Source organism: Pollachius pollachius (assembly GCF_949987615.1).
Source record: "Pollachius pollachius genome assembly, chromosome: 2".
Classification (NCBI taxonomy): domain Eukaryota; kingdom Metazoa; phylum Chordata; class Actinopteri; order Gadiformes; family Gadidae; genus Pollachius; species Pollachius pollachius.
Genome location: NC_136935.1, coordinates 25,910,148 through 25,922,217, shown reverse-complemented (window position 1 = coordinate 25,922,217; position 12,070 = coordinate 25,910,148). Strand labels below are relative to the sequence as shown.

At 39.4% G+C, this 12,070-nt stretch overlaps 1 protein-coding gene and 1 long non-coding RNA gene across 2 annotated transcripts; one reads left to right on the top strand and one right to left on the bottom strand.

Annotated features, from left to right (window-relative positions):
• Window positions 1–4,546: 4,546 nt before the first annotated feature.
• On the bottom strand, window positions 4,547–7,883 carry LOC307071710 (uncharacterized protein; the record flags this gene model as incomplete). Its single annotated transcript, XM_079730769.1, has 7 exons — window positions 7,132–7,883; window positions 6,658–6,818; window positions 6,205–6,288; window positions 5,879–5,952; window positions 5,277–5,496; window positions 4,901–5,084; window positions 4,547–4,665 (listed from the first exon to the last, which is right to left on the bottom strand). The coding sequence occupies exons 1-7, from the start codon at window positions 7,301–7,303 to the stop codon at window positions 4,547–4,549; spliced, it is 1,014 nt and encodes a 337-aa protein (XP_079586895.1). The 5' UTR covers window positions 7,304–7,883.
• A 321-nt stretch (window positions 7,884–8,204) lies between these two features.
• On the top strand, window positions 8,205–11,556 carry LOC307071909. The gene is made up of 3 exons (XR_013811646.1): window positions 8,205–9,070; window positions 9,415–9,498; window positions 10,959–11,556. It is a non-coding gene; the product is annotated as an uncharacterized lncRNA (long non-coding RNA).
• Window positions 11,557–12,070: the final 514 nt, after the last annotated feature.

Here is a 12,070-nt window from a genome sequence, read left to right as displayed (position 1 = left end):
GGCAGTAGAACACACGAATCAAATTACTCCAAAACAAGGCAATAATGCTTGTGAGTCAAGTTTATTCACACAAATATGTACGCTACTTTGCATATAAATATATATATAGTTTGCCACGAAGTAGGAATGGATTGAGCCTTCTGCTCAACAGCGCCATCTCGTGGGTCTGGTGGGCCACTGCCCCACCTGCCCCTAATGTAGAAACGCCACTGAGAACGGCTGTACTGTTGCGTCCATTACAATAAAAGGATTAGTACTGTTGATTTTACGGTAAAGGTTGGAGATTTTTTCCATATTCTACCATATAAATAAATCAGTGTTTTGTCATTTATTTAACATGAAATTACAGTATAACTAAAAGTTTTCTCCCAGAAATGAAACTGTATTTTATTGTGAAATAAAGAGTCTGTTTGAACATAAAATACTACTTTATTCTGTAAAAAAAAGAAAATGGCAATTGTGGTTGACAGAACTATACCGTAATATATACTGCATAACTTTTTCTTCCATTAACATGAAAATACTGTATAACTAAAGATTTTCTCCATGAAATAAAAGGTTATTTTGAATATAAAATACTACTTGATTCTTTATAATTTCTCCAAATATCATGAATAAAAGCTTTACCATTAAATAAAAGAGTTTTACTGGGCAATTAACTGTTTGTAATGTAAAACACTACCTTCTTGTGCTGTGTTCCTGAATAAAGTAGTCTAAACCGAATCGCTTTTAACTCACTATATTTGTTAAAGTATTTCTGGATGGTAGCTATGAAGCAAAAGGAGGGGAATTGTGTTGAACACGCACGTGGAGCGACCCACGACTGACCTGCCTTCCAGCCACGGGCTGCCGACGGGGCTGCCATGGGTTTCTGGCCTGATCTCAATCCCGCTCCGCGGTTGTATCAAGTAGGCGTGGCCTATGTGACGTAGTTGCTCCGGCTTCCTCACCTGTCTAAAGGTGCTGCCATCTGTGGCTGGAGTAGTTATTACAGCTTGTATGTTGGTCCTGCTCCCCTTATGGCTATGTATAGTAATTGCAGCTTATGTGTTCGATCATGCTTTCTTGTGGCTATGTGGAGGTAATGCAGCTTATGTGTTCGATCCTGCTTCCTTGTGGCTATGTGGGGGTTTGTGCTTAAAATACGTAACATTTGGTATAAATTCCAAAAATAAAAAATGTATATTAAAAAAATAAACATCCTAGTGCTAGTTTTCATCAAACCTCAATGACATTATGTTACTTTAAAAACCCATGGAATAAACAAAGTAAAGTTGTACAAAATATTTTAATGATCAAAACAGATCTTACAAATTACAACAAATGACAATCCTCTGCTCTCCTTTCTGCAGCATGGCCAGAGGTACATTCTGAATAGAGCACATAGTCTGGCACTTATTTCGTTCTTAGGCTCATCAACAAAATACCTAAGTTGTTTAATGTAGTTAAACCGTAGTTAAAGCTGGGTTTTTTTTTTATAAAAAACAGGGAACCAACCCAAGCCTAGAGCCTGTTTCACACCGCCCTGATAACAGTCTCAGAGCCGGTGGATTCTAGAGAGCCAGGCGTTTTTAAAAGCAGCTGAAAATGTGTGAGATAGAAAACCTGTGTGGAAACACTCACCCTTAATGTCCTCACTAAAATGCAGAAACAGCACAACATTCCAATATCAAGGAGAACTTGCAGCAGCATGAATTCTAAGTGGAAAAAATAACTTACAAAAAAAAATAAAAATAATAAAAATAAAATAAATTACAAAATATCTGCAAAACACATTGTCCCAAAACGGAGAACTTGCCGTCAACACCTCTAATGCTCAACATTAATGTCCCAGCAGCAAAGCAATAGGACCCTGAAAAGATTAATGAAAACAAAATAAACTTAAATATCAAGTTCCTTAAGGATTACTGTGCGTTCACATCAGAGGCGAATTGAGCTGCCAAATCACCGGAACTCATGCACTTCCTATGGGCAAGAGCGACCAAAGCGACACAAGCGTCAAACGCTACCAGCGGCAAAAGGTGAGTGACCAAAGCGTCCAAAACAAGTTAAAGACGGCTGAACTTAATGCAAATTACTATGACGCATTTCGGCGGCAAAACACTGACAATCGGAATGTAGACGCTCTTTGCTTGCGTGGATCCCAGGGAACACCGAACACCTACTGGTACCTACTTTTTTGGTTCCTACTGAAAGTACAGAATGTCGACAAAAAAATGAATCGCGGCTGTAACTCGAAAATACATACGTTGTGCAGAGAATAGAATAGAAAGCTTTATTGTCATTATACAAGTACAACGAAATGCGATGAGCAGCTCCTTAAAAGTGCATAGATATCGAATCTATAATATACAACAATATACAAAATAAATATATAATAAAAGTAAATAAAACGTTAAATACACAGTAAAACTTAAATACAGAGTAAAGACCACAAACAGATAACAAACATCAGTGCAGATCTGAGTTCAGTATGGTGACAGCTTTGGGAAAAAAGCTGTTCCTGAGTCTATTCGTTCTGGCATATATGGACCTGAAGCGCCTGCCAGAAGGCAACAGAAGAGATGGTAGCCGGGGTGGGTGGTGTCCTTCAGGATGCCTCTGGCCCTGCTGAGACAGCGGGAGCCGTAGATGGTGCTTAAGGAAGGCAGAGGGCAGCAAATGATTTTTGCGCAACGTTTGCCACCCTCTTCCTGTCGGCCTCCGTGCAGCTGGAGTGCCACACTGACACAGCGTAGGTCAGCAGGCTCTCAATGGTGGAACGGTAGAAGATCACCAGCAGCTGTGTGTTTAGATGCTCCCTCCTGAGCACCCTCAGAAAGTGTAGCCGCTGCTGGGCCTTCTTGACCAGCGCTGAGGTGCTGATCAGGAGTGATCAGCAGAGATGTGGACTCCGAGGAATTTGAAGGACTGCACTCGCTCTACACCTTCACCGTTGATGTACAGGGTGGCAGGGGCGGCTCTGTTCCATCGGAAGTCCAGGATGAGTTCCTTGGTCTTGGTGATGCTCAGTGCCAGGTTGTTAGATACACACCACTCACCAAGTTTCAGGACCTCATCTCTGTAGGCTGCCTCGTTTCCCCCTGTTATAAGGCCCACCACCGTTGTGTCAACAGCGAATTTGACAATAATGTTCTCTGGGTGGGTGGGACTGCAGTCGGATGTGTAGAGGGAGTAGAGTAGTGAGCTCAGCAAACAGCCGTGGGGAGAGCCAGTGCTGAGAGTGCGGGAGGAGGAGAGGTGAGGACCCAGTTTCACCTGCTGGGGTCGGTTGACCAGAAAGTCTTTTATCCAGGAGCAGGTGGGTGGTGGGAGCCCTAGGTTGATTAACTTGGATCAGAATGTATGGTATTATAGTGTTAAAAGCTGAGCTGAAGTCAATGACGAGCATCCTGACGTAGCTCCCCCTTTTCTCCAGGTGACTCAGCGCTGAGTGGAGAGCGATTGCTATTGCGTCGTCGGTGGATCTGTTAGTCCGGTATGCAAACTGGTGTGTGTCCAGGGTGGGGGGGAGACAGGCTTTGATGTGTCTCAAAACCAGTTTCTCAAAGCAGTTGGTGATGAATGGGGTGAGTGCTACGGGGCGGAAGTCATTGAGGCTGCCCATATGAAAGTTTACCATGGTAAATGTACCATGGTAAACTATGGTACATTTTGTACCATGGGATTTTTGACAAGTACCATGGTAAATGTACGATGGTAAGGTACCATGGTAAATGTACCATGGTAAGTGTACCATGGTAATTGTACCTTGGTATACCATGGTATACCATGGGATTTTTGACAAATTTACCATGGTACATTTTACCATGGTACCTTGTCATGGTACTTTTACTATGGTAATTACCATGGTACATTTACTATGGTAATTACCATGGTACATTTTACCATGGTACATTTACCATGGTACCTTGTCATGGTACATTTACTATGGTAATTACCATGGTACCTTACCATGATACCTTACATTTTGCCAAAGTTTACCATAGTAAATGTATCATAGTAAGTGTGCCATACCATTGTACAAGGAGTGGTAGCTGTCAGGTTGGCTCTGTATCATATGCTTGGCAACAGCATCACAGAACTTAGATAATCTGAAAATTATGAAATGTGTCAGTCAAAACAATACCATATTTTCCTGCACGACTTTGGTTATGTATAAGCTAGGCTTTACGTAAAAAACACAAATGCTTAGATACAATGAATCGTTTTATTTAATTATATTACAACTCAAGAGGACCAGAATAAAAAATACATATAACCTCAACCAATGACGCAAAGGTTATCCATTTTCTACAAAAAAGATAAGCTACATGAATTTATAAGTTCCTCCCTATATGACCAAATATATTCACAACCGTGCAATATTTAAAACAAAAAACAAACCACACATGAACTGGTGCATTAACATAAACATGATATTCTATCAAGTACAGTTGCAGTATCAAGACTATCACAGATGTACATGTTGTGTCCTGTTTGAACTCACTGGCTTAGCTGTTGATATATAAATGTAGTAAAATGATTAAAATCTCCATATATAGCATTAAGTCCGATCAGACTTCTCTTTACGCCGCAGAATTTTGGCTGCATTCGACAATTTTTCCCTCATGAAGCGCCTGATGTCAGCTTCCGCTGCCTCGGGGAAGACCTTGCGTGCTTCAGCTGTGCATAAAAAAACAAAGATTCAGTAACACTGCCCCTTGTAGACATTGACAACTGAATGCAAGGATTAATTAACGCAACCATTTTGGTGGTTCATGTATTTATATATACTAGTCACAGATCACATGCGAGAGTACCACCAACACAAATAGCATGTTTGGGATATCAATGTTACTACAGATAAAATATGTCATAAGGTTAGCAAAAATAGGTAAGAAAGGCAATTGCTAATTACCAATAATTTCCATGACATGCTCACGAGGCAGTGCCGCCTTGACGTTGGCTGCCTTCGTTGAGGATAACCCCGACACGCTGTGTGTCGCCATATATTCCGTTGAGTAAATCCCGTGCATGAGGTCATTCACAAATTTTGGTGCCGAGGTCCGTGAAGATCTCGATTTCACAGATTGAGAGATGATCTGAAAAAAAGTCTCCATGATTTGGTTTCCTTCCCAACATATGACCATTTATGGAACAACGACAAGATTATGTCAACACATAGTAGATACACTTATATATAAGTGTATGTATACAATACAAGTCCTGCAGCTAGAAGATGAGTATTATTATTCATAAACATAGCCACACAAGAAAAAAAGTTAAATACGTACCACAGAATCATTTGAGGCAGATTCATCTTCATTGGTTACATCCAATGGTGTTGATGGTTTGGCCGTATTGGCCACAATAGGCGGTTGACACCTTCGTGCCTGCTCCACTGAGGGCGCTGCCGATCTCACTAGCATCTCTGCTCTTATGCCCAGAATCTCTTGTCTGATGCCTCTCATTTCATTCACCATTGCCTGCATTTGTCGTACTGCTTCAGCACATCTGCATACGTAAATTAATTTTGCATTATTTACTTATTTCGTGATGATATACAATAAATCTGTTACCCTTGCTAATATCCATGTCTGGTTGGTCAAATAACCATTCAATCAAATTCCATGCACTTGACAATCATGATAAAAACTGGATGTATCCAGCACCATATGAAAGGAAACCCATACTACTGATATATGTGCTATGGTATGAACCAGATTAGACCACAATAATTAGTTCCTTTTCTGAGAGAAAATTACTTAAATTATTATGGTAATGCATATATTATGTTTGTAGCATTCAAGGAGTCACCCTACATTAAATAATAGATATTTCAGTAGGTGCATGGCATCAAGTAACCTTTAATTAGCAGGTCTTAATTTCCATTTACCTTTTGCCACAAGGAGTCTCAGTTGAGCCAGATGGGGTCTCAGTTGGCGTTATGGCAGAGTTGTCAATATCCAACTGAAAGACATGAATTTCATTTGCAAAAGCCCAGTCAAAACTAAGTGATTGAAAATGTTTGCAATAAATAAAACAGGTTTTCATGAACCATATCTCAAGAAATATTGATATATATGTATATGCCTCTGAGAATAAATGATCTACAATAAACAGTTATTCATGTATTTATACATAGGACCACTTGTATGTTAATTCCAAATGTTCACCATATTCCCTCAGAATAGCTCAGCCTAACATAATGAGAAATCTCACTTGTGCATTTTTGTACTTCTGCAAAATACTTTTGCTGGCACTTTGTGCAGTTGATGCCTGCTTGCGTTTTGACTTGGTCTTCGGCTGCAATAAAAAAAAGTAATTAACATATATAATAGCCATTATTGCATATGCACCAGCATTTAAATAGCTTCTTATAAGATTGTTATTAAGATAAAGGATACCAAAACACTGATAAAAAGGATAGATAAATAAGCTTTTATCAGAAGTAATAATAAGATATAAGATAACTATGAGGCTATTTGACCATTTTGTTCAGATTAGTTAAAAAAAAAATTTGGTCGACAATTATTAAAGCTATATACTTTTAATAATGTTTGGAATATTAAATCAACATACTAAATTGTATATTAAATGCAGAATGAACTACAATACATATTTAAAAATGTTAATTAAAATCTGCATAAGAAGATTCCATGGATACCTCATTACCTCGGCCACATGCTCATCATTTCCATCCTCAGATGGCACGTTCTTTGAATTTGGAATTTTTCGCCTTTGGCCTTTTCCACATTTAGATGTAGGTGTGACTGCCACATCCAGAAGGCCTAACTCCGCTTTCTTCCTCACTTCGACCAGTTCTCTCCTATCCTCTATTAAATCGGGATTAAATAGAAAGAACATCAGATAATGCATATAAGACATAATTAACTTCCATTTAATAAAGTTGCAACAAGCTTAGCTGCATGAGAACTAGATCTAGGCGATAGGCCTAGTAGATGCATATATATATATATGCATGCATAGGTGTAAATTATTTACGGAAATTACTGCACGAGCACACTGCAGTAAATTAATAGATAGGCCTACATCTAACTGATATAATTAAGTATGCCTATATACGGTACTGTTATAAGTTACTATAGGTCCAAATAGAACATGATTTTATGTAATTGTCAGTCTTACCTCCGGTTGCCATTATTTTGGCCGAACAAAGTTTAACTTTTCCATTTCGTTCCCTCCATCGCACGACATATTCTTGTGCTTCATTCTGCTCGTCAAATTCTCCCTCAATCCAGGAGAGCTCACCAATGTCGACAGAAAAATCATCAAAGGCAAAAACAGCTAACATTACCATCGTGTTAATATTGATAGTTCTTCAAGTCAGACTACTTCGAACCGCGACCGTTAGTGCTCCGCTGCGAAAGGCCGCCACAATATTTAAAAAGCTCCACTCCGGATAAGCGGTAGGTCCTAAAACTCGGACTCACGTGATAATTAGCGGTCCAACAGGATCATGCAAAAATGAATATGCAATTTGCAAACTGACTACACTCAATAGCTCTGTGAGTAATGGTCCAAGCGCGAAAAATAAGCATTTGATATTCAATATTCCGCATTGTACCAGATTTTATCGCACATGCGCACACCTGCGACCGGAAACTGGAGTGCGATCCAGAACGAGGATTGCGTCAAGTTGATTGAGATGAAAGAGCAATGGCGACCTATCTGTAGTTGTTTTTAAGAGTGGGATCGAGAAATGGATCGTGGGAGAAAGATTCCGCCATCTTATAAGCGATATTTATCTGACGAATCACAAGATATTCCTCGGACTACTGAGTTATATCGAAAGCTTCCGAAGTCGGCGAGGACGGAACCGACGTCATCGTCAGAGTCTGAAGATGAATTACAAGGGTTGCCGCCTGCGTCTGCATCAGAGATTTCAGAACAAGAACTTTCAGAACAAGAACAAGTTGTACAATGTCAAATAGAGTAAGTATAAGTGGATCGGTGTAACTTACACCTGATGCCATTTATTACCTGAGCAACTTTTTAACTGTTTAAGGCTTAAGCTGCTCATGCAGCAATTTTTCACCTACAGTGTGATTTTAGAAATGTTATTTTGGCAAAACGTTCTGTAATGTTGGCTCCATGAGTAGATGTGTTATCATATGTTAGAAGGTAAATGCAATGCTGTAATGTGCAAATGTTGATGGTATAGTAATATTAAGTTACATAACACAGCCATAATTGTCCACACAAGTTTCACCCATTTGGCTACAAAATGGCTTATATAACCACGGCAGGGCTGGTAATTTATTGCATAATATAAGTTATGTGCTTATATTTATACAGGCATGAACGGGTAAATCACAATCAGGGTCAAAAGTCAAAAATAACACTGTTACATGAGATTTAATATATTTTACAGTGTAAGAAATAAACCTTGTAAGTAAAATCTTCCATGTGATACTTAAATAACTTAGTTAAAGAAAAACGTATTCAAATCTAAACATTCTGGATACAATTAGTCATTTTATGATCTGAATTCCATTTTTATGAATGTTCATTTTACATATCTTAATGTTCAGTCTGTATATTCTTTGTTTAATATTGATGCAATATAGTGATTTTTATTAATCTATGGTGCATTGGGTCAATTTATAATTGGCTGAATTGAACTGCATGGTGTTGAATTATTAGTTTATGACACACACGTCCTTTTTTATTTATGGTACTCTATATTTAGTATATCGAGGCAGTAAAATAATCAGTGTATAAGCAATAACTCATTCTCTCTTTAAAAAATATTATTTCATTTAATTATATAAATCATTATTTTCTATGTCAAACATTTGTATGCGTCTTATGTGACATGTTTTATAGGTATAATATAAGTGTCAACATGGTACCATATGGTCAGTTACTGTGTAACTGACGCACAAATATTTACATTAATTTTCCCTTTATGTATATTTTTATATATTGTCTTTCTAGTGACATCAGTGATTCATCTGAAGATGTCTCTGCTGGCTCTGGCCCAGAAAGGGGATTACAAATGGAAGTTGGAAATATGGATGAACATGGAGGCAACACATGTGACAGTGATCTACTACAGCATATGGTAGGCCTACATTATTTTCCATATTTTTTAATGATGACCTATGCGATATATCAACAATTAATGGAACTGTGTACAATGTTAAAGTTAAGTAAAAAGAACATTTCACCTAAAACAATACTGGAATAAGTTTGATAAGCGATAAGAAAAGGAGCTGAGAGAGAAAAGAAGAATGCAGAATAAGGCTATTCTTCAACTTTGGTGAGACATAAGCGATAATGATTATGTTAACAAGATGTGAATCCTCTTCAAAGCAGCAGTGTTCATAAGCCGGATAGAAAATAATGACCAAGCCAATATAGCCATGGAACCTTGCATTAATACTAATCCTGATATTTCATTTCCAGAATGCTCAACAAGAAGAATATGACGGCGCAGAGCAATATATAGCAGGGGATGGCCACGAACATGGACAGCCTGGCTTTCGTCAGGTTAGTTTATATATATAACTTGTCTGTTATAACAAGTAGTGTGTAAAAACGGGTGACTTTTTAGTTTTACTTAGAGAACCATATCAAGGTGTAGCGTGCCGAGGGTGTAAGTGGCCAAATCGTATCGCTGCCACGAAAACTGTAGCGTGCCAAGGGTGTATGTTGTAATTACACACTGCTCTGGGGCCCACACCGTAAACTAAACACAGTATACGGTGTGGGGCCCCTACCCCCCCCCCCCCCCTCCACGGATTTACTGCGCCTGTGCTGCCACCCCATACAAATGTATGATCAAACTACCAATACAATTGAAATATATATGGCATCAGCCTCTTGGTAAATATACTGATAACTATAATTCAAAGAACCACCATGGTCACAAACTGAAATATCACTGTACATGCTGCCTCAAGTCTCTCTTTACATTCAATATATCCTCTAGTTGCCTAATTGCTGGTCACATAAATCTATTACAGTATTCCTCTTATCCCCAAGCTAATTCTTTACATACCACTGCTGATTCCTCTAAATATACCTCCAAAATACAGCTCTCTGACCTAGACCTCCAAGACAAGCTTATTCCCACATTTTACCTTCCTGATACTGCACAAATACTTATAAAAGAAAATAGCAAAGACTCAAAGAAAAGAGTAAAGAGGTGCGCTGATGCTGCGCTAAGAGGAGAAGGTTACTAAAGAGGTGTGCGGATGCTGCGCTAAGGGGAGAGAGGTGCGCAAACGTTGCGCTGAGAGAGTGTTCGAGGTGCGCTGATGCTGCGCTGTCCCCCCAACTCCAACTGGCTTTCTGGCTTGATGTAGGGCCTTTGATACCCACATCCGAGTGACGCTACCCCTAAACTGACCAATGAGCGCAACTGAAATGAAAGAAACTGTATTAATACACTTTAAAATAGGGCAAAAATGCTCATCATTATCCTTCGAACTACTGGGGAAACTTGCTACATAAAAAAAAAAAGATACATAAACTATTCATTAATATACTGGCGATAAATACTCGAATCCTCTAAATCTTCTCCCAAACTTGCTTCTTTCCTCTCCTGGCAGATGTTTACTACGCAATCTCACCCACGCGCCCCCTGCCGTTGTATTTCTTCCTACCATTATGCTAGTTCCCATATGCCGTGCTACTTCTTATCATTCCGCTAGTTCCCCTATGCAAATTCGCAACAAAGGCATGGCATTGATTCAACAGACCCCCACCAACTGCAGCACCTTTCAGCCCTGACCTAAATGGTTATAATTTTTGGTGATTGATCTTTGTAACTGTTGTGCAATTATATAATTGTATAATTGTTTAACACTTCTTAACAATATCTATAATGCAAATTGTTATGATCTGTATATGGGATAACAATGATTTGTTGTGTAGCAAGTATTGGATAAATGACAATTATCAGCATAATACCTATTAAAGTGCAATATTTGTTGATGTTTTTTCAGGAGAAGCTGTTTGATGAAAAGCACTTTGACAACAACAACCCTGTCTTTGAAGGAGCTGATGTTTCAAAGGGACAACTGCTAGCGATGCTGATGGGGTTGTGCCTAAGGCACGGATTATCTGGTGTTGCCATGAAAGACCTTCTCGATTTGTTTAATACCGTCATTCCAGGATGTGTTCCCTCAAGCAAGTGGTACTTGGACAAAGCTTTCTTCAATCTGTCCGACAAGGCAGAGTTGCATTTCTATTGCACGGACTGTGTAGTATACATCGGCAAAGGACCAGACTACCATTGTGAAACTTGCCTGAAGCATTGGCACAAGGAGGAACTTCTCAAATCTGCAAGTTAATTTCTGGTGATGCCTTTAGCCGATCAGCTCAAAAACATCTTGCCACAGTCGGCACTGCGGGGCCACTTTCGACATGATGAGAGTGTAGGAGACATAAACACAGGAAAGCTATACCAAGATCAGGGTGATTTTATCGACAATCCGGACAATGTCACCATATCTTTCAATTGTGACGGCGTTCCCGTTTTCAAATCTTCGCAGTATTCTCTTTGGCCAATACTCTGCACAATAAACGAGCTGTCACTGGACGAAAGAGGCAAATCAATTATGTTGCATAGTTTGTGGTTTGGGCGGCACAAACCCCGGGTCGACACCTATTTCGCTCCGTTCATTGCTGAGCTCCAGAGTTTACATGAGAATGGTGTAGCTCGGATCGATAGTACTGGCCTGCAGAGGAATAGTAGAGTGCATGCACTAGTTTGTGTCTGTGATGCTGTGGCGCGGGCCATGATTCAAAACTTTAAACAGTTTAACGGAAAATATGGATGTGGCTTTTGTTGCCATGAAGGTGAAGTTGTTGACAAGGGAAAGGGGCACACCAGGGTGTATCCTGTACAAGCTGATATAGTACCGTTAAGATCCATGGCGAGCACAGTTGAGTTAGCCGAAAGAGCAACTGAGAGCGGCGAAGCTCAGATGGGTGTCAAAGGGGCGGGTCCTTTGTTTCTGTTACCTTCCTTTGACTTTGTCAAAGGATTTGTACCAGATTACATGCATTCTGTATGTCTAGGAGTCGTTAGACAGTTTACCAACCTGTGGCTTGA